Here is a 22,234-nt window from a genome sequence, read left to right on the forward strand (position 1 = left end):
CGGAAGAAATCCAAAGGCCCAGTGAACAGCGTTCCCCATCACCAGTTCCCAAAGAACAAGATGTTAAAGCAGGAAGACATTTTTATGCTATTAAAGAGTAAAACAAAGATAACAAAGGGTAATCAGAGGTGCAGAAAGACAGGCCTTCTCACAGGCTGTTGGCGGGAGTGAGAGTAACAAATTTTCAGGTGGGCGATTTGACAACACATTGTAAATGCCCTTTTAAAAATGTGCATAAGTTCTGATCTAACGATTCCATATCCAGGAACTTATCTTAAGTAAAATATTAAAGACGTTTGCAAACATGTAGCTAACAAGATTAAATCACAGCTACATTGCTTACGACAGAGAAGAGTAAGGCACAATATAAATATCCAGTAATGGGAAATGGCTATAGAACATTCTAGAACCTCAATACAATGGAATATACAAAGCCATTAAAATGACATTTTGAGGGGCTGGCCCTGTGGCCAAGTGGTTAAGTTCACACGCTCCGCTTCAGCAGCCCGAGGTTCGCTGGTTTGGATCCTGGGCATTGACCTTCACACCGCTCATCAAGCCATGCTGTGGTGGCATCCCACATAGAAGAACCAGAATGACCTACAACTGGAATATACAACTATATACTAGGGCTTTGGGGAGAAAAAAAAAAAAAGAGGCAGATTGGCAACAGATGTTAGCTCAGGGCCAATCTGCCTCATCAAAAAAGCCTTAAAAAAAGCGAAGTTGTGAAAAGATGTTTAATGACATGGAAAGTGTGCGTACTATCAAATGGAAAAAGTATAAATGAGTTGAGGTGATCAAGGCACTGAGAATGGTATCTGACACATAGTAAGTGCTTTATGAGTGCTGGCTACTTTTTCAGAATAATTCTACTTTTGAAAGGAAAATACATAAATAGAGAAATGAAATCTACATATAGCAAAATATCTGGTTAGTCTAGAAATATGGAAGATTTTTATTTTCTTCTTTTGTCTGTCTGGATTTTCTGAAATTTCCACAAGCAATATTTACTGTTTTTAGAGATAGAAAGGGAAGGTTTTAAAAAAGGGCATTGTGGATAAAAAGTTGATGACATGGAAATCCATTTGTAATACCTGAACAAGGGAGATTACAAACCAGCAGTGTGGTCCCAAATATATTAATGACGCATTCAAATATAAACACATTAAATATTGGTAAATAAATATAAACATTACATATTATCTATTTATATAAATAGACATACATGCATACAGTCACGGCAAAAGGATTGAAAGCATACACAGTAAAATGTTGACAGACCTCAGCGATTATTTCTGGGCGTTATGGTAATGTGTGCTTTCCATGAGTTGTATGTGTGTATTTTCTCTATTTTCCAAACTATGTGTCATGCAAATATTTTTTGTTTGTAATAAAGAAAAAGTTATTTAAAAAAAAATAACCCCTGAGATACCCTAGGCCCTCCTAGAATGTAGGCAATGTCCCATTTCTCAGCCCATCTGGGGTCAGCGCCTCCACTCGCGGGAACCCCTCGGCACTCCGCCCACAGGTGAGGAGTTACCAGTCCTGCTGGCTTGTTCTATGTTTTGCACTTCCCCTTTCTTTGTTTCCACCGCCCTCTGTCCAATTCAAGTTTTCATTGCTCAGCCATTGCTTCCATAAGCCCATGTCCTTGCTCAGAGATGCCCACCAGCTCCCCCGACTCCCACTCCTGGAGCTGAAGGCCCTCCATTCTCCAGGCATCTCACTCACTGTACTTCTTCCTATTCCCCCCTAGGAGTCACGGTCAAGCTGGTCTACTTACCACTGTTCCAAGTACGCTCTATACTTGTCCACCTGTCTTTTTGCTCACACCACAGCAACTGCCACAGAACCAGAGGCCTCTCTCCTTCTCTGTGCTTCTTTTGAGGCAGAGCTCAAAGCACACCCTGCTGTGACTCCTGCCCCACCGCCTCAGAGATCAGTTTCTCCTGTCCAGCCCAATCACGCTACACAGAGCATAACGCAAACAATCTTTTTCACCTTCCCTATTAGATTGATTATATTTCTTTAATTCTTCCAGTAGCCTAGAAGCCTAGCAAATAGTAGAGAATTAAGGCTTGGACACAAACAAAAGGCTTTCCAAGACAGGAGATCGGGACATTTCTATCAACACAATCCTTTAATAGTGGCTATATCAGCACTCACGGCTCTGGCTCGGCCTTTCCTGAGGAGTAACAACATCGCTCCTGGCGGGGCCCCTAACAGAAGCCCACCAGCCGGAGGGTGTTGGGGAAGCTCTTGCGCATGCTCATACATTTTTCCTGGTCGATGTACAGGGAATTCGCTTTGACGGCCAGCTCATGCTCCAGGGTGGCTTTGGTGTGGACCAGCGACTGCAGGGTGTCCTCCGCATCCCTCAGGCGCTGCTGCAGGGTCTGGATGGTGTCGTCCACCTCGTACACCTCGTTAACAAGGCTGCGTGAGGGAAGAAGCACCGGTTACGTTAGCAGAGGTCACACTCCCGAGGCTATTGGCTGAATGAGGGCGGGCGTGGTCACTGAATTCCTATTGGAGGTGTGGCCGCTGCGCTGGGCGCACCTGGAGCCCCCAGCAGCATGCACGTCACAAGACCGTCAAACTACTTCATATTGCAAAGTTGCAAAGGAAGTAATACTTGTGCATGGTGCCATACTAGTACTTGTGCCATCCTAAGCACTTTACATGATCAGACAATTTAATCCTCATAACAACCCCATGAAGTAGAGACGATGATTATCCCCATTTTACAGATGAGGAAACTGAGGTACAAGGAGTTTAGGTAACTCTCCTTACAGTTTTGCATGGAACTACCCATCAGCTGCTTTTAATTACTATGCTGCTTTCCTGCCTGCCTCCAGTTGGTTGAAAACTCAACTCCAAATTCATCAAATTTTAACCAGTGATTCAAAGTTAAGGTTTTCTTTATTTGGGGGTTCATTTATCAGCGGACTGGAGGTGCATGAAATGAATTAAAGTATACGGTAATATAAAGAGAACAGTGACAGTGAACAAATAGGGATGGGGCTGTCCCTAGAGAGAGAAAAGGGTTTCGTGAGCCTAGAAAAATATCCAGACCGTGTTACAGTCATTATACCAAGGCAATTTTATAGCTTCACAGAACTTGTCAACTGGAAAACAAATGTGAGGTCATCAAGCCCAGCTTCCTTGTTTTACAGACGAGGACACTGAGCCCAGGGCACTGATCAACTGCCCTCCCTACAGGCACACTGCCCACATAGGTTTATATGCCTCGCACACTTATCCAGGAAGCTAAGAAGGAAATAAGGAGCCTCAGGGGCCGTAATAAGGAACTGGGTCCCATTTCCTGCCTCCACGCCCTCAGTTCTCTGTGAGGAAAGGGCAGAAGCAGAGACCCGGGAAGTTGACTTCAGCTCCCGGACCCCTTTGGGGAAGACCATCTCATTTCTGTTTATAATCCCCAAGTGCAGGCTTGCCAGATAACACACAGGATGCCCAGTTAAATTTGAATTTCTGATAAATGTGTAATTTTTTTAGTACAAGTGCTTTTTAAAATTGTGGTAAAATATACACAACAACACAGAATTCACCATCTTAACCATTTTTAAGGGTCCAGTTCAGTGACATCACCTGCATTCGCATTGTTGTGCAACCATCTCCACCATCCACAGAACTCTTTTCATCTTGCAAAACTGACACTGTCCCCATTAAACAAGCCCCCCTTCCCGCAGCCCCTGGCCCCCCACCTTCTACTTTCTGTCTTTATGAATTTGACGACTCTAAGTGTCTCATGTAAGTGGAATCATGCAGTATTTGTCCTTTTGTGTCTGGCTTATTGCACTCAGTATAATGCCCTCAAGGTTCATCTATGTGGTAGCATGTGTCAGCATTCCCTTCCTTTTTAAGGCTGAATAATGTTCAGTATAAATATTTTACTTAGCGTAAGTATTTTTAATGTAAGTGTTCCATGCAATATTTGGGATATACTTATACTAAACAATTATTCATTATTTATCTGAAATGCAAATTTAACTGTCCATCCAATGTTTCAACTTGCAAAAGCTGGCGACCCTACCACAGGGGTCAGTATAGTGCCAGCACAAAGTGGGCTCTCAGGGAATACTAAGATGGGACCAAAGCAATAATTTTTCTACTCAAAACCCTCCATACTCTCGTTTTCCTAAGGGACAAATAGTTACTGTTTTTACGGAGATGCACCAAATTAGCAGCTGTTGTTTGGGTTGGGGGCGGGGAGGAGAGGGCAGGAAAGGGGACTGGCATTTTGTACTCCATGTAGATCTGTATTACTTGAATTCACTTCAAAATCAGAATGTATCCCTATCTTACTTGTGAAATTTAACAAACTTTTAGGAAAAAAATAAGCAAGGTGAAAAGTTTGATATAAAAGTATAAAGTGTTATTTATATTGAGTAATTTGTGAGAGAACAAGAGGAAACAACAGTAACGCCTAATGGGGATGGATGCCATAGCCAGGTGATGGAATGCCACGCAAGCAATGCTTTTTAGAAAAGACTTTGTATTTCCCATAGGGAAAAAAACTCACAATACAGTGTTGGTTGAAAAAGTCAGGATTTAAAATCCTATATACAGCATGATGACAATTTTGTAAATGTACCTGGTGGCAAATACAACAAAATGCTAACATTGGTTATCCCTCAATGGCACGAAGAATTGAGGATGGGTTTTATTTTTTATTTCATTTTCTGATGTTTTCTATCAGAAACAGATATTACGCTTAAAGCCAGAAAGAACACAAATACTTTTCAAAAAGGAAGCAGAGTTTAGAGGGACTTGAACTCTCTTTGACCTTTAGAGACCAACCCCACAACGGGGCGAACATCACACCTCGCGGGACAGCAGAGCAATCAGCTGATGATGGTCTGGGAGCTCCCTCCGACCGCTCCGCCATGCTCACTTTTTGGGGACACGCTCACTGGGGAATATGCTAGTCTGTGGCTGACACAGGCTCAAGTGGGGTACAGAGCAGATGCATCACTGGCACCCCAGGCCGCCTGCAGGTCCCATCTCAAAGCAATGGTGATGTCATCCTTGCAGATGCTGAAACCAAAAACCTTCTGATCATCTTGACTCCGCTCTCTTCTTCCTGCCCCCACACCCTTCGATCGATCGTAAAATCCTGTTATTCCTATCTCCCACAGAGCCTCATCACGCCCGCTGCAGCCTTCCCTCCTGCTCTGCAGGTGTGTTCTCCAATGCGCTTGCTCTGTGTCTCACCTCAGGGCCTTTACCCTTCCCACCCCTTCAACCAGAAGGCCCTTACTGGGCTCTTCATCCTGCTAACTCATGCCATCTTCAAAGCCCAGGCGGACAGACACTTCTTTGAGAAGTTCCTCCCTTAACCGCTGCCCGATGTCATGTGTTTCAAGAACACCAACCCTTCTGCAGCCATCAGGGTGTTTGTCATTGCCTGTTGACTACATGTGCCCTGCAGGCCATCAACTTCGCAAAAGCACCATCCACCTGAGCCAGCCTTGCTCTCGGCTGCATCCACAGCCCCTCCTATAGTTGACAGACATGCAAAAACTACTTGTTGCTCGAGACCAAACTTCCACGTCGTAGGTGAAGGAGGTGGCCATGGGAGGCAGGGAGCTGCCCAGAGGTCCAAGTCCACAGGGGCTTCCAAGAACAGGAACCAGAGCCCAGCTGATGTAGAGGAAGCATAGACTGGAGGGAGACTGGAGGCTTGGCTTCCTAGTCACCTGCAGCCAGCCCGAGAAGGGGAGGGCACCCCAAAGGGCCCCCAAAAAGGCTCACAGAAGCAACAACAAGGGACCAGCCTGGTGATAGTGGTTAAGTTCACATACTCCACTTTGGCGGCCCAGGGTTCACAGGTTTGGATCCCAGGCACAAACCTAGCACTGCTCATCAAGCCATGCTGTGGCAGCATCCCATATACAAAATAGAGGAAGATTGGCACAGATGTTAGCTCAGGGCCAATCTTCCTCACAAAAAATAAAAAAGAAGAAGAAACAACAACAAGCCATGAAAACATATCCAGACCATCTCCTTTCATCTTAGAACCTGTACTGTTTTCTTACTTTCATTGAGGAGGGAAGGCATTGAAACTTTACTGCCAAAGTTTCTTTTGGTATCGGCTTGGTAAACACAAAATCTGAGATCTGATCTAAAAGCATATTTTTGTTGTTGTTTAGATCAAGTTGGATTAAAAAGAAAGTCTCTTTTGAAGATCCCAGGGTATAAAATATCACGAGCAAAGAAACAGACCTTCGGAGAGGCTGCTGCCGTTGGCTGGCGTTGGGATTTACGACAGCGGTTTGTTTATAGCCGAGCGGGGCCTGCCTCTCGTCTCCCGCCCTCCCTGGGCCGCGTCCACTGGCTTCAAAAGGAACCCTGAACCCCAAGGTAGGAGATGGAGCAGGATGACAGATGAGGCTTTACTCCTTGCAGCCAAATACTAGTCTAGTGGGAAATTGATCTCTGAGGGAACTTTTGAAAATACATAGGTGTTAGAATATCGATGTTTAACTAAAAAAGGGAATTCAAGACACACAGAATGCAGGCGGTTAATGTCCAGTTGTTTTTCTGCTGCCGTGTGAACACAGCCAGGAGACGTACACTTCTCTCAACTTTCGCCATTAGAAATACATTTTTCATCATCTTTCAAGGCCACATTTCACTCTCGGCTTCCTTGTTCTTGGCAGATCACAGAGAGCTGTTCTGCTGAAACCATTCATTTTTGGGGAATTACAGAACTGAAAAACATTTTGCATGCAAATACAAATAAGGCTACCGTAGTTTTTAAAAAACGTATCCAGCTTATTTAAGTACAGCAGAGCCTGGGCTGGCCTGCCACCAACGATGCCAAGAATGTTTAGAATTACTTTTCAAAGAACCCGTTTAGAAAATGTTAAATGAAAATAAAAGTCTTGAAACGAAAACAGCAATTTTTCTTAGTCCTCACGCCCCTGAGTTTATGGTCTTTAATTTTTTCTTAATCTCGATAGCCACAGGGTTGCTTTCAGAATGATCAGTTAAGAAGGAACATAATCCCCTCCCCCAGCAATAATCCTACATTCCGCTGTTGTTACTCCGGGACCGTATTTTTGGCAATGATATTTTAGCAAGAAATCTTTACAGAAACAAAAGCAGGTTTTGTCCTAAAGTCAATTAAAGGAGCAGAGGAAATAGACATACCACAGAGTGAACAGGAAGCAAAGGAAAAGCCAATTCTATTGAGCTGTGAAGGGGGAGAGAAGAGTAAAAACCATTCAGCTTCTCAGAAGCAGCCGTGAATGCCTCATTGTTTGAGAACTCCAAAGTCAAATTAGACCACTACTCAAAACCCTTCTAAAAAGCAACCCTGTGTTTGTCTAATGGCAGTCTGAACAATTTATTTATCCCCATCTCTACTTTCGATGACTCTGCAGAAATTTTCAGAGAATGAAACTTCAGCTCGGCTTCTCCTAATAATATTTGAATAAAGCCACGATTCGTGACCTAATCCTAACTGGCCAAATGGGCGTGCTCTCACTACCAGGCTCTTGTGCAGCAAAGAGACACTGCAGACGGGTTGTCTGGGGGCCCGCCTAGCCTCTGGGGCAGAGAGCAGCTTATCCCAAATTATGGACTGTATATGAGTAGGGTTTCTATGGAACCCATTTTGAGCAACATGTAGCTCGGGTGAACTCCTAGCTGCCAATGGCCTCTACCAGGAGAAATGCAGCTAAGAACAGAGATGAAGGGTATTTGCATAAATTCTATTCTAAAGCATGCTTCTTAGCATCCAACACAGACAAGAAGCATGCTATACTTGTAGGGTGTTTTGCAGTAACATCTCCTCTGTGACCCTCAGTTTGTCCTCTGAGAGAGAGATGAAGATGCAGCACCTGCCTTGCTAACGCATCCCACATGGGCATTGAGAAGGTCAGGTGAGATCAGGTACCTGACAGGGGGATGGAGAAAGCACAACGTGGAAGACAGGAGAAGCTGAAGCAAACAGTGGGTGTGATGGATAGAGCTCTGCAGTGGGACAGGCAAGGGTTCAAACTGCGGCTCTCCTTCCCGCCTCCGGGTGCCAGCTGGGCCAGGCCACTCACTCCACTGCTGCCTCCGTTTCCTCATTTGTAAAATGCAGATAATGAATGAGGTAGTATGAAGTGCTCAGGACAGTGCCCAGCACAGAGTAAGATCGGTAAATGGGAGCAGCTATTATTATTATTAGCACCATCACTATCATTTTCATTACTTTTGGCCTCACAAAGATCACCCTTTCTTTCCCTCCGGGAAATCCTCAGCCTCGACCCACCACTGGCTTTTCCGGTGGAGCTGGAAGTCAGTCTATCCCTCAGATAAATCCTTCATGATGACAAGGGAATTCTATCACAGGACAGGGAGAAGACAAGGCTCGTGGCATCCCCACTGCACCAGAAAGGACTTTGGAGTTCCAGTGCTGCCCTTTGTTCCTCCAGTTTCCATAAATTTAATTTCCTTCTGCGCAGAGCGTTTCATGACTAAGAACAGCAGTGATGAAATCCAGAAAGGCAGAGGCAGGTATCGGGAAATTGGAAACGAAGCCAGAGCGGGTGGGGGGTGGAATCTTGGCCAGTTCCTTACAAGCTCATCCTAAAAGGAATCTTCAAAGTTAAATAATAATAATAAAATACACCCAGTGTTTAGTAGATAAACTGTGGCAGCGGATTCCTCCTGCCATGTATATGTGGGCGATGTGCTTGATGAAGACCAGCTGTTTTCAATTTCCACTGAGCACAGAGCAAACTGAAATGAGCCTAAATGAGATCAGCATGGGTTTTAGGGGATCACGAAGATGGTCTTGACGAGAGAGCAGATATTAACTGCCCAAAGAGGCCAATAGAACAAATGGGTGAGAGCAAATAGACCGGGATCAGTGGAATCAGTACCACAAGTCCCTTTTCTGATGTGCACCCCCGGCCCTGAGAAATACACAGCAAGCCAGCGCGCTCTACTGCCTGTAAGAGGGGTACTCTGGAAACTGCAAAGACTCCAGGGAAGTGCTGAGGAACCCAAAGGCCACCTTGGCCCCACTCAATGAGGCTTAATGTTTATTAACACTTGCTGATATCATTTCCTTTTTTAAAAAATCGTGGTAAAATATACATAACACAAAATTTACCATCTCAACTATTTTTAAGTGTACAGTTCACAGCATTCAGTACACTCACGATGTTGCGCAATCACACCATCCGTCTCAAGAGTGGTTACCATCCCCAACTGAAACTCCACGCCCATTAACCACTAGCCCCACAACGCACCTACGCGATGAGCATTACCATGCTCCTCCATATTACCGGTGTGTTGGCAGAAAGTGCCTTTTTATGAAGAGCTCAGAGCCTCAGTGGGGCTGGTGGGTTGTCCCGAGCCCGGAGCCGGCCCCTCCTGCAAAGGGCGCACTCCCGCCTCCTCACCGTAACTGAGCCATGTCTCGGCAGAGCTCTACATTAGGTCTCCTCGTCCGCTCGTCCAGTCTGGTCTGAGCCACCTTCAGGAAGGCAGACTTGTCCTTGATGGCCTTCTTGATGGATTCTATGGTCATTTCAGTCTGGAAAATCTCCTGCAGAATCTGTATGAACAGAAGCAAATGCCCGAGGCTTTGGCATTGTGCCCTCAACAGCCTGCTTCCCGCCTCTTGCCTGTCCCTTTGGCGCCTGGCACCCGCCTCAGCCTCTCGGATGGGGAGGTGATTCTCCGAGCCTTGCTCCTTCCCAGCCCAGCCTGGGAATCTGCCATGTGCTGCTGCCCTGGAGAGCTGACTGTGTGCATCTCTTCTCAACTCCAGCTGAAATCAGCCAGGGTGGGAGTATTTACACCCCAGAAATGGGCAAATGCTACAAATCAGAGCACTCACCGCCCCCGCCCCAGATCACCTGTGGTTAAGTATTTACCCCTACACATTTGTGTGTAACTCTGAGAAAAGCGAGGCCATGAGGTTTGAGTGGCCCTAACTTCCCTCCTCACATCAGTCTGCCCTGCCTCTTTATCTTCCCACTGTCTCTCCTTATTAATCTCGCAGAGCTGTTTTTCTGCTAGTGGAGGATTTGCCTTGAAGCTAATCAGTTCAAGCATCAGGGTATCTCACATGCAAGGAAGGAGCACTGGCAGGCTTGTAGGACTGATTTCACACGCTTATTTCTTACAGGGGGGTCCCCCAAATTGCATAAACCTGGATCCCTCGCTGGTTCCTCCTCTGTAAACTGAGGCCCCCTGCCATCCCCTGAAAACCCTTCCTTCTCCTGCACCTTGACCTCTGGACTCCCATTTCTCTGCAGGACCCCCCATTGCTCTCCCTCTTCCCCAGCCCCTTTCCTGTGGCCTGGAGACACACCCAATTATGGCCCAAACTCTTCTAAAAACTCCTGTCTTTACCGCCACTCTCCCATCCCATCCCAACGGGGTGCTCTCCAGCTGGCGCCCTCCCACCCTCTCCTCACATTCACGGCCAAATGTATTCAACAGTGGCCTTGCTCACTCCCTCCACTGCCCGCCCACCTAATCTCACAGTGGCCCCTGTATTCCGTCTCTGGCCCTAGCTGCCCTCATGAAACTGCGCTCTCAAAGCCAACGATGAGACCTCTCCCCGACATCCCTCTCCTTGAAACCCTCGCCTTACTTTCTCTGCTTAGTTTCTCTGGCCAACCACTCTCCTAACCCCTCGCCTTTCTCTCTAACTACTCCTCATCACTTCCAGCGCAAAGTTTTGTTCTCGGACCACTTCTCTGCGACATCCTTTCTCCCCTGCAGAGCTCTCATGTAATCACACGGATTCAGTGCTTGTGTAAACCAGGAACTCTTAAATCTGTCACTCAAGCTTTGACCTCTCTCCCAAGCTTTCAACCACCCACTGAAAATCATCACACTGTTCCTATCACCAAGGCCACCCTCAGGGGCCCCCTGCTCTCTCTCTCACCATTGGAAATAACTGCTCCTTCTGCTAAACAAACTGAACATTTTATCTGTAGCTCCAAGAGGTTCTTTCTGATGGAACATATCATTTTGTAGGTACATGTCTTGTCTCCTCTAAGATACAAGATGGCAGGGTCCAAGTGTCATTCATGTGAATAACGCCAAGTGCCTAGCACTGTACCTTAAATGTAGCTATTATGGGCTGAATTCTATCCTTTCCTCTGTACTCCTCCCATTCATCTGTTGAATCCTAACCTCTAATACCTCAGAATGTGGCTGTATTTGGAGACAGTGCCTATAAAGAAGGAATTAAGTTAAAATGAGGTCATTAGGGTAGGTCCTAATCCAATATGACTGCTGTCCTTATGAGAAGAGGAGATCAGGACACAGACACAAACAGAGGGAAGACCATGTGAGGACACAGGGAGAAGACAGTCATCTGTAAGCCAAGGAGAGAGGCCTCAGGAAGAAACAACCCTGCAACACTTGGATCTCAGGCTTCTAGCTTCCAGAACTGTGAGACAATAAGTTTCTGCTGCTTAAGCCCCTGGTCTGTAGTGCTTTGTTATAGCAGCCCTTGCAAACTTATACAGTAGTAAAGAAAAATTTGTTGAACAAAGGGACTCCATCACATCAGTCTCCTAAAAGGCCTTTAGAACGACTTCTGACTGCCCAGTGGATACCTTCCCATCAATATCTTCTACAGTCTGGCTCCAGCTACCTTTGCAAGCTTCTCTCTAGGACACACAGCATCCCCGCCAAACTGGTCTCTTTACAGACCTCAACTCAACCTCTGATTGTCTAGCTCGCAAGGCTTTGTTCAAGATGTTGTCCCACCTGGAATGTTCACATCGTCTCCCAAAACCCATAAACACTTCCTGTATTTGTCATTTGGCAACCACGATTTGTAATTTTTCTATTGTTACCAATTGCTCATGAGCTTTTCATATGTATGCATCTCTTCTCCACAAGTATAAGCTTCCTGGGAACAAAAACTACATTCTATACTTCTTTCTGCTTGTCACACTATGTAGGACACTGTCTGGCTCATAAATATTTGTTGCTCAAAAGATACCATGAGAAGGAAAGGTTAATTGCTGCAGCCTGGGAAAACATGGTGCCCTTGACTGGATAACATCACCTGAGAGTGACATGGCCAACAGTGTAAGGTTCTTAAAAGAGACGATAAATTATATGCAGCATAATCCATAGAAATAATAGAGCTCCAAGACTGATACTAAATGAAAGAAGAGCTCCTAGTTTATCTTGAAATATATGAATTCTGCTTAAATCATTGTAAAACTCATAATTAGAGCACTTTAAAAAGTTTAAAAGTTTAATATCAGAAACACTTTGAACCACCTAATAGCTTCCTGTATTTGGTTTTGTATTCCAGAAAAAAGGGCCTGAAATAATTTAACAGAAAACATTTCTACCATATGTTCTAATAATAAATTCACTTCCTAGTTACATACGTGATTCATTAAACTTTAATAATAATATTTTTGTTTCTATTAAATACTAAGAACCTTTCTTTACATAGTGTGTTCTTTGTGTTCCAAAAACTCAGTGGATTCCAGTTTCATTTTGACACCTGGCTACCTGGCTAAAATAAATGGTGTGCTTTGTACTGTGTTTCATTTTTCTCAGTCTGCATGGCCAAAAGGTCGTGTGCCAAAAGGCGTCTCTGGGAGTGGTGAGAGATTTGTGGTCCCCGAGCCTCTGCTCCACCTACCCGCTTCAGCTAAGGGGTACCACCCATGCTTGATTTACCTTTGCTAAGTGAACCTGAATCTTATTTTTAGCATCTGCAGTCTCAGCAATGCGATTGGTGAAAGACAAGTTCACTTTGTTGAACTGGTTCCACATCTCGTTGGCAGTCACAACTAAGAGGTTTTGAATGTCCTCTCTGAGTTTGGCAGAGGCAGCTCCTTCACTCTGGGAGCGCAGAATATTGTCATCTGTAAATTTGGCCCAGGACTCGGGCACTGAGATCCTGAAAAAAGGAAGTAGAACCATACAATGGTGACAATGATGAACCAGCCTAGATAGTCTGTAGGCAATCAATCATCTTGTGAAAGAGAAAACCCAAATCACTGGATCCTGGTTTTATTGCATAAAATGCAAACCTCAGAGGAAAACTGATTTTAAATTTTTCTTAATTGCTCCTTATTTTACTGCTTATTCTCTGTAAGTCCAAAGCATAAACTAACTCTTCTGCCAATTTGGAGGGAAAAAAGGATTGATGAAGGGTATGGGTATGTCGGTTTATTAGAAAGGTGTCACACTGGCCCAATGAGCATATGAAAAAACACTCAACCAGGAGTAATCCAAGAAGTACTAATGAAAACAATGACACACAAATAGTCCTTTATCAGAATAGCAAAGAGTGAAGAGAATGACAGTTTGCTGGTGAGCATGTTTAGAAGAAGATTCCCTCATATCCTGCAGATAGGAATGTTGACTTGGCACAAACACGCTGGAGGTTAAACCAAGAGTCTTTCAAAGGTGCATCACCCAGAGATTCCACTCCTAGAAAAATGTTTTAATTGAGATATAATTGACATATAACATTGCATTCGTTTTAGGTAGGTGTACAACATAATGATTTAATATATGTATACATTGCAAAGTGATCACCATCACCACACATAGTTACAAATTTTTTTTCTTGAGATGAGAACTTCTAAGATCTACTTTCTTAGCAACTTTCAAATATACCATACAGTATGGTTAACTATAGTCGCCAGGCTGTACATTACATCGCTGGGACTAAAAGTACGGAGAGCTTCCTGAATTTGCGCATCACCCTCGTGCAGGAACCATGCTACTCTTCTCTGCATACTTCCAGTGTTAGCACAGGTGCTGCTGAAGCGAGTGTGACAGAAATTTCTCCTAAGGAAATAATGCACCCAAAGATGTATACACGAGACAGTCATCTTCAGCAATATTTATGCCAGTCTTTAAATGAAAAAACACTCAACCAGGAGTAATCCAAGAAGTACTAATGGTTTACGCCAAGAACCTAAATGTCCAAAACTAAAGAAAAAGTTGAGTCAATTATGGTACATTTACGAAAGTAATCCATGTATGTAAACTCTTGTTGTAGAAGAATATGGTCACAAGGTTTTTGATATATCATGAAGTGAAAAATTAAACAGGCTATACAAAAATGTATGTGTGTGATACCATTATTTAAAAATATTCGTCTATGTCTACATGCATGAAAGGATATTGGAGGGTCTAAGGGTAAATTGTTATCATTGGGTGTCTCTGAGTGGTAGGGTGACATTTGTTTGTTTGTGATGTAATAGGATATCAAACAAGACTCTTACTGTGGGCTAGAATTTTTCACTCAGGCCTCCATGACCCAAAATAACACCCTATATGCTCCTTACCCTGATAGTCTCTAAGATGGCTAGACTTCACGCCAGAAATAGAGCAGGCCCTTCATGGAGGGTTAACTGGTCAGAGTGTGGGGTTCGATCCCAGCCCATCCCCGCTCCAGAAGGAGAGGAGGAAGATGCTTCCTGCTCACCTCAAGCAAGTAAGAAGAATTTTATGCGGACCATTTAGGACATAATCTGATTCACACCTGAAGAAATTAAAAGTCAAAGTTCGTACATGCTGCTGCTGGAGAGCTAAGAGGGGGACTGCTTCGGGGGTGACTAGCCTCACAGGAGGGAATCCATTTGGGGGTCACTTTACAAGGGGGAGGGGGCATGAGTGTGGAAAGAACAAAAGGGAACTTTTTTGGGTGGCAAAAATATTCTTTATCTCAACTGTGATCGTGGTTACATAGGAAGAGAAATTTGTCAAAACTCATCAAGATGTACACTTACACCAAATGCATTTTATTGTGGGTAAATTTCACCTCAGTCAAGTTGATTTTTTTTTTTAAGGAATAGCTGGAAAGGACCATGAACCCAAAATTTCATGCAGGGGCCTGGTGAAGGAACCATTGACAGAGCAAGTTTCACAAGCAGTCATAATAAAAACATTAAGCTGTTTTTCAGCTTGTAGCCCATCGAGTCGAGGGCATCTAATACACTGGCAACACTTTATTTTCTTCATGCTTATCTGTGCTTTCTAGGTTTTCTGCATCAAATAGATGTTATTTTCATAGTTAGAAATTTAAACACCAAATATTCTTTTGCAAAAGAATACAGGATGCAGGTGTCAAGGGCTGACTGCGGAACACGCACGCTTCCTGCAGACTTGTTCAAAACAGGTGTGCCTTTTACCTTTCCACATCTTCCTGTGTTTTCCATTTTAACCTGTAAGCCGCATCATCTTGAAAGAAGAGAGAACGAATTAAACGACATCGAAATCATAGAAGCGGTGTGAGCCTGACTTACGTTGCATCCACCCTCTCCACGCCACGAAAGTAGCTGACGCCATCGGACGTGTTTCGCAGATGGTGGCACTTATCATCGATTCGGTACGCCGCCTGTTTGTCACTCAGGTCTTTCTCCAGCTCATGCTGGGAAGCTCTGTTAGCTCTAGAACACAGAGTAGGGAAATGGAGCTTCAAGTTTAGGTAACAATTTTGGTGAGGAAACCTAATTGCCCTCCTCTGTTGGACCCACCCGTTTCTGCTCTCAGGGTCTCTCCTCCTTAACACAATGTCCTCCTTCTCAATTAAAAAGAAACTTCTCTGGAGATGTCCACACCTGTGAGTACTTAGAACCCTGCCCACACTGCCCCTTCTATGGGGTAGGGAGGGGCTTGGGGAGAAAGGTGTAGAAAAACAGAAGTTGGGTGTTTGGAGCCCCAGGACAGGGGCTCATCCTCCTAACACACAACTGTTCCAGACAGGACACTGCTTTAAAATAATCTGCCCACATCTGTGCCTTCCTTTCCGTCCTCCTTTTCCTCGTCTACATCCTAACCCCTTTCTCCTCCATTCTTTGAGCGCAATTTCCCAAGAAGTTATGAGGGATTTACAGCCAGCCTCTCTCCAGCCGCAGGTGACCTAGTGTGGTCATGCCAGGCCTGAGAAGTTTGGCAGGAGATGGAGACCAAGGGTCAAAATTAACCTCCAGGGCAGGAGACAGAGTTCTTGAAAAGGATCAGCAATTGGTGGCCCCCCGACCCGTGTGATCCAGCAGCCGCCCTCCTGGGAAGGAAGAGGCCTTAGTGAGCTCTGAGGTGCGTGGCATGCCCTGCCCTGTCAGGCAGAGAGGAGACCTGCTGCTCACTACCAAAGAGACAGGCCCGGGGTGCAGGCGTGGGCGACAAGTGACCCCATCTTTACTCATGGAGCAGCTGCTTACTGAGCGCCTACTAGGTGCCAGGCACTGTTCTACAAGCCTGGGATGCATGATGGACAAAACAAACATCTGTTCCCAAAGGACCTCACATCCTACCACGAAGAGACAAGCAACACCCACAATGAATAAGCAAGTCATGTGGTTTGTTAGCAGAACAATGCAGAAAACCATGCAGGAAAAGGGGGCCAGGAGTGTGAGTGGTGATTCTCAATAGGACGGTCAGAGTAGGACTCCTTAAGGAGGCGATGTTTGAGCAAAGACTTGCAGGGGGAGAACCAGATCATGCAGGGCCCCATTGGACATTGGAAGAAGTCAGGTTTTCCTCCGAGGGAAATGAGAGACCATTAACTTACAATTTCAAAGGATCATTCTGGTGCTGTGTTAAGAACAGACTGCACGGCGCAGAGAGACCCATTAGCAGACTGGTGCGGTTCCCCGGGTGAGAGATGGCCTGGACCAAGGGGGCACAGTGGAAGGAGGCGAGAAGTGCTCCGATTCCAGATATGTTTTAAGGACAGAACCAAGCGAATCTTGTGGGAGACTGGACATCAGTGAGAAAAAAGAGCTGAAGGTGAGTAACTGGAACAGCAGAATTTCATCAACTGAGGTGGGCGAGGCTGTGGGTGAGTAGGCTGGGAGAAGAGAGAAGTTCAATTGACACACTGAGCCTGAGTGTGCATTAAACCTCCAAGTGGAGGTACCAAGTAGGTTCTTGGAATTTAGGAGAAAGACCTGGGATAAGAATAAAAATCTGGGAGGCGTTAGCATATAGATAGTATTTGAAAAAGCTGGACAACTGGATGATCTTAGTCATTTCTATATTCCCCGCACCCAAAAGTGTCTTTGCATACAGAAGCCACTCAGTAAAGCCTGCATTGAATTGAATAGACTAATTCTAGACGCAGCCTCCCTTTAATTCAGCCCGTGCCTTTGGGTAAGGCACTTGACCTGTCAGAGCTCACTTTTCTAATTTGTAAAGTGGAAACGAGGGCAACAGCAAGCCAGGCAGCTGCATTTTGTGAATTGTAAAGCAGTACACATGCGCAAAGGATGAGAGGTGCGAAGCTGCGTCCCCTTGCTACTTCTGTGTTCGGTATCTTGCCCCAGGTTATTGAGCTGAAACTCTGGGATGACACCTCAGAATCTCCTTAGGAAAGTGCTTGAGGCAGCACTCCACAGACCTGTCTCATAGCCTAAAAATGGGAAAAATCTTGGCTGCCATGTTGATGCCTAATGAGATGCCATTTTCAGCTGAGATCCAAACTGAGCGCTTCATTGTTCCCACCGAGACAAGTGGAGTTGGAAAACCCTCCTCCCAACAACCTTTGCTGGACCGAGTCCAGCAGCCACCTTAAGGATCCAGGCCCCCACAAATCCTGGAGAAGCCATCCCAGGAAGTAAGGTAGGCATTTTGCCCACTGTGTATTAAAGGAAAGTCAAGCTCTTACAAGATCGCTAACACAAATTTCACAAAGGTGAAGACGCAGAGACAGAACTTCCTGCAAAGGCCTGCATTAGGGCCAGTGAGGAGGCAATTTATAATGGGAACCAATATGAAGATGTGGCTGTGGGTGGAACCATCTGGGCCAAGAAGAGCAGAGAACATGGAAGATGGGCAGCAGTTTTTAGATTATGAAAGAAAATAAGGATTAGGAACTAGACCAGAAGAAAACAGAACAGAAACAACTCTTTGAACCCCACTGTTTCTGCAATTCCTAGGGAGCAGAAACCGGAAATTAATATCGGAACTGCACTGCCTCGTATTTATAGCTTAAGTAAGCTGTACAGTTGACCAAACCACGGGCAGTCAGGCATCCTCAACTAATCTTTCACCTGTCCTCACCGATTTCTGAATTAAGGAGCCCTTCCAATCACAGCTCGAGAGAGATCTCAGCCACCTAAACCTCACCGACCTTCACAGCCTCAATCCTGATGGGCAGGGTAGGCAGATAAGCAAACAGTACCAACACCTCTTCCTTTGGGTGTATCCCACGTTATCCTTGACAACATCAGTATAAGCAGAATCATTGTCTCCTTTGTGTAACATACTCGACACTACTTCTTTCCATGGCCACAACCAAATGAACATTGATCTTTCCATTCATGTTAGGCAACAGGCTCAGCCAATACCTTTTCTGTCCTGACAGCTGTTATCATTGCTTAAAACCTTCCTTTGATTATTATTCTCCACCCCCCAATCCCACTATAAATATTAGTGCCTACTATCTACTACAATTACAGTGCAATGGGATACAGTGAATGCTGTGCTGGTGTAATCAGAGCACGAAGGAAGATGGAGCAGAAGAGTCTACCAAGAAATCAGGGGCAGCTGAGTCTTTAAGGAGGTACGGACAATAACCATAGGAGCAAGCCATGATTCATTACATTTCCAAGTATGTTGTTAGGCTGAACATATACAAGTCAATCTCTTATCAAAGAATAAAAGTCTTCTGAGCTAAAAGAAATCTTAGCCATACTCAGTTAGGGCAGAAATCCTTGCTATAGCATCTCAAAATTATTTCTTTAAATAAAAATTTAAAGCAAGTACTCATCATAACCTTTGAATAAAACCCATATATGTGCACCTGCGTGTATCTATATATAAGAAATCCTTATCTAAGAAGCTAAGAGAAATGGGAATGGGAGGCATGAAAGTATAGTTTCGTGACAAATCCTAAATTGTAGAGAGAGGTAAAGCTCTTACGCAAGTTGGGCAATGGCCTTATCCAAATGTAGCTTCATTCTTTCTTGACAACACAGAATAACATCAACTTCCTACTCAATTGAAAAAGAAAACACATTAATGTTTTCATTATTGAGTATAACATTCAATGTCAACAATGTAACAAAGCACCCATGAAGGAAAACTTTGTTTCTGGAAAAATTGTGAAGTAAAACAATTTTACATGCACTTATTTACTTATATCTCCCCATGATATTGGGGTCTAAATATTAGACTGAGATTCACCTTTTATAGGACTACAGCAAAATTATACCATGGAACACGTTTGAACAGGGGTAAAATTTTAGGGTCTTTAATCTTATCTCTGGTTCTTTAGTTAATTAATTAAATCCTGGTGATATGCAAGGTTGAATTTAATGCGTAGCTTCTTCTATACCAACTGTTCTTCCAAGATAAAGTAAACCGGGGAGGCAAAAAGGGCAGCCAAAAAGAGGCTTCTCTCTGGCAGTGCACATAACCTCCCACAGTCCACTCCTCGGTCCAGAGGCCAGCCCACCCCTCAGTCCTGCCTGCGCCCTGCAGCCCAGCTCCACGCTCAGACAAACACCTGTGCTAGCTACGCTGTTCTGCTTGACAACACGTGGCATTTTGATGCTGCTAGAACATACACACTATTATATAACGTGTCGTATCTGAGATTTTTCTTAAAATAAACATTTACTTCCCTCTGAAGTTCATATTCACCTTAGAAAATCTAGGAACTCAAAATAGCACCAAGAAGACCTTTAAAAAGTGTGCATAATCATTGTTACCACCTTTTCAAGTGAAAAATGACCATACCATGCATACTGTCTTGTGGCCTGCTTTTTCATTTTAACTTGAACATTTTCCCATGATGTTAAACAATACCGTGATGAACATCCTCAGTAAATATTTAGGCACCCCCAAAGGTACGCCTTTTTTCAAGGTTTTGACAAGTACAGCCAAATTGCCCTTCAGAAAGGTTGTACCCATTTACAACAAGAAATGAGTGTGCGCTTCCTCCCCTCACACACTAAGTGGCCATTATCACTCCTCTCACTTGTTGTCAGTGTGATAGGACCCCCCCTCAAAAACACAGCAAACCTGCTGGGATTTCAAGGTTACCATTATGACTACATATTTGTTCATCATTTGACTTTCTTCTTTTGTGAGCTGCCTGTTCATGTGCTTGTCCACTTTTTTAAATTAGTTTATTGCTCTTATATTTAAAATTCAATCCTTTCTCATCATATCTATCTATATAGTACAGATAGATAGATAGATAGATAGATAGATATAGATACCAAGATATATAGATATAAATACATATGTACAGAGAGGGATCTCTTTTCACAGTTTGGCCCTGCCTTTATGTTCCATGCCTGGCATTTTGATATAGACATTTATGATTTCTATGATGTCAAATGTATCAAATATCCCCTTTTGATTTCTTCCCTCATTAATTTGATTGTAAAGGACTTCTTCACTCCAATAGTAATTATTATTTAACTAAGTAGTCTTCTTATCTTTTTATTGCTTAAAATATAAATATTGAATATGCCTACAGTTTTTCTCAGTGATAACCCTACTGACTGACTCTTTCAATCTCTGAATTAATGGAGTTAATGCTCCGACCACACATTGTTACAAGGTTCTTTCTCCCTGCCCTCGCAGGTAGCAAAGATCTCTCACCCGTCTCACAGCAGGTTGTGCATCAGTCTTAGTTTTTAGTGTTGTTCGATCTTCATCTTTCTCTGTGGCTTCTTTTGCGCACGCATGTGTGTGGCCATTTCACTGAGGTGTTGGCAAAGGATGCATGAAGTACTGCTTAGAAAACACCACTTAAAACCCAAAATCCTAGTGAGCTTTTATACTGTGTGCACACAATGCATATAGTGAGAATTCCTGAAACTTTTAGTGGAAAAAAGGCATTCAATTAGACTTTTGTTATAAAACAAAGAGCTTTCAACAGCAATTTTCATATTTGAACTTAAATAATGTCATATGGTATATGTTCGATGTTTGGGGGCAGAAGGGTTCAAGGGAATAGGGAATGCCTAAGACCAAAGACCTTTGGAACTGCCCCCAACATTAACATCCATTAATCTGTACTCAAAGTTTCATTCGGCTTCAGAGTCCGAGGCGTTAGCACGGTCTGGGAGAACCAAGAAGATGATGCCTGATGGAGTCCCCAAGACAGGCCGTTCTGTAAGAATTTGGGGAATATCACTGATTGAATGTGAGTAATAGTCAACAAGATTCATGAGAAAATATTTCATTTCACCCATGTTTTTCAAAAGTAGACTTTTTAAGACTACTTTTATTCTTGGCTAATGTTCATTCAGTTATCCTAAAAATTGAGACCCATTTTGGTAAAAATAAAAGATATGTTAATATCACAACCTTGAGTAAGCTCCAGGACACCTTCACTAGTTTAATTAGTTGGCAATGCCCCTGGCACCCCCTCAGCTGGTGCGCCATTACTCTAATTGCAGGTTCCGTTCTTTTGAGGTAAAGCAGCCCCCGCTACTGACCTAAAAAGTACCAATCTCTAAAGCAGTGGTTCTTGTTTGTTTTTTTTTAAAAAACTGCTTTATTGAGATGTAATTCATTTACAATAGAATTCATGTATTTAACTGTAATTACAGTTAAATTCAATGGCTTTTAGTATATTCACAGAGTCATGTGATTACGGCCAGAACCAACTTCAGGACATTTTCATTAGCCTCCAAAGAAACAACACACCCCTTAGCTATTACCCCCCATTTCCAATCCTGCAAGCCTCCTTCTCCTAGGCAACCACCACTCTACTTTCAGTCTCTATAGATTTCCCTAATCTGGGTATTTCATAGAAATGGAATCATACAATATGCGGTCCTTTGTGACTGGCTTCTTTCACTTAGCATAAATTTTTCAAGGATCATCCATTTAGTAGAATATATCAGCACTTCATTCCTTTTCATGGCTGAATAAAACATCCATTCTATTGTATGGATATACCACATTTTATTTATCATTATTCAGTCGGTAGACATTTGGGTTTTTTCCAAATGGTTGTTATAAATAATGCTGCTGTGAATATTCATGCATAAGTTTTTGTGTGGGCATGTACTTTTTTTTCTCTTGGGTAAATATGTAGGAGTGGAATTACTAAATCATATGGTAACTCTATGTTTAACCATTTTCCAAAGCAACTGCATCATTTTACGTTCCCACCAGCAGTGCATGAGGGTTTCTAATTTCTCCACATTCTCACCAACACTTATAATTATCTGTATTTTTGAGTATAGCTATCTTCGTGGGTGTGAAGTAGTATTTCATCGTGGTCTTATTT

At 43.7% G+C, this 22,234-nt stretch overlaps 1 protein-coding gene and 1 non-coding gene across 6 annotated transcripts in view; both read right to left on the reverse strand.

Moving 5' to 3' along the window:
• Nucleotides 1-726: 726 nt before the first annotated feature.
• The window catches only part of TEKT3 (tektin 3), a 43,903-nt gene continuing 22,395 nt past the window's right edge, over nt 727-22,234 (reverse strand). For 4 of the 5 annotated variants that reach the window (XM_070561143.1, XM_070561145.1, XM_070561141.1 and 1 more), the window contains 5 exons: nt 18,901-18,971; nt 15,282-15,425; nt 12,697-12,919; nt 9,429-9,583; nt 729-2,439 (listed from right to left, as the gene is read on the reverse strand). In XM_070561143.1, the coding sequence (XP_070417244.1) occupies nt 2,223-2,439; nt 9,429-9,583; nt 12,697-12,919; nt 15,282-15,425; nt 18,901-18,971 (810 nt within the window). In that variant the 3' untranslated portion in view covers nt 729-2,222. Of the gene's footprint in view, nt 2,440-9,428; nt 9,584-12,696; nt 12,920-15,281; nt 15,426-18,900; nt 18,972-22,234 lie in introns of all 5 variants that reach the window. The other variant, XM_070561140.1, reaches the window with a different exon arrangement.
• Nucleotides 13,698-13,800, reverse strand: LOC139074248 (U6 spliceosomal RNA). Its single transcript, XR_011523784.1, has one exon. It is a non-coding gene; the product is annotated as a U6 spliceosomal RNA (small nuclear RNA).

Source organism: Equus przewalskii, chromosome 10 (genome assembly GCF_037783145.1).
Source record: "Equus przewalskii isolate Varuska chromosome 10, EquPr2, whole genome shotgun sequence".
In the NCBI taxonomy this organism is placed as follows: Eukaryota; Metazoa; Chordata; class Mammalia; order Perissodactyla; family Equidae; genus Equus; species Equus przewalskii.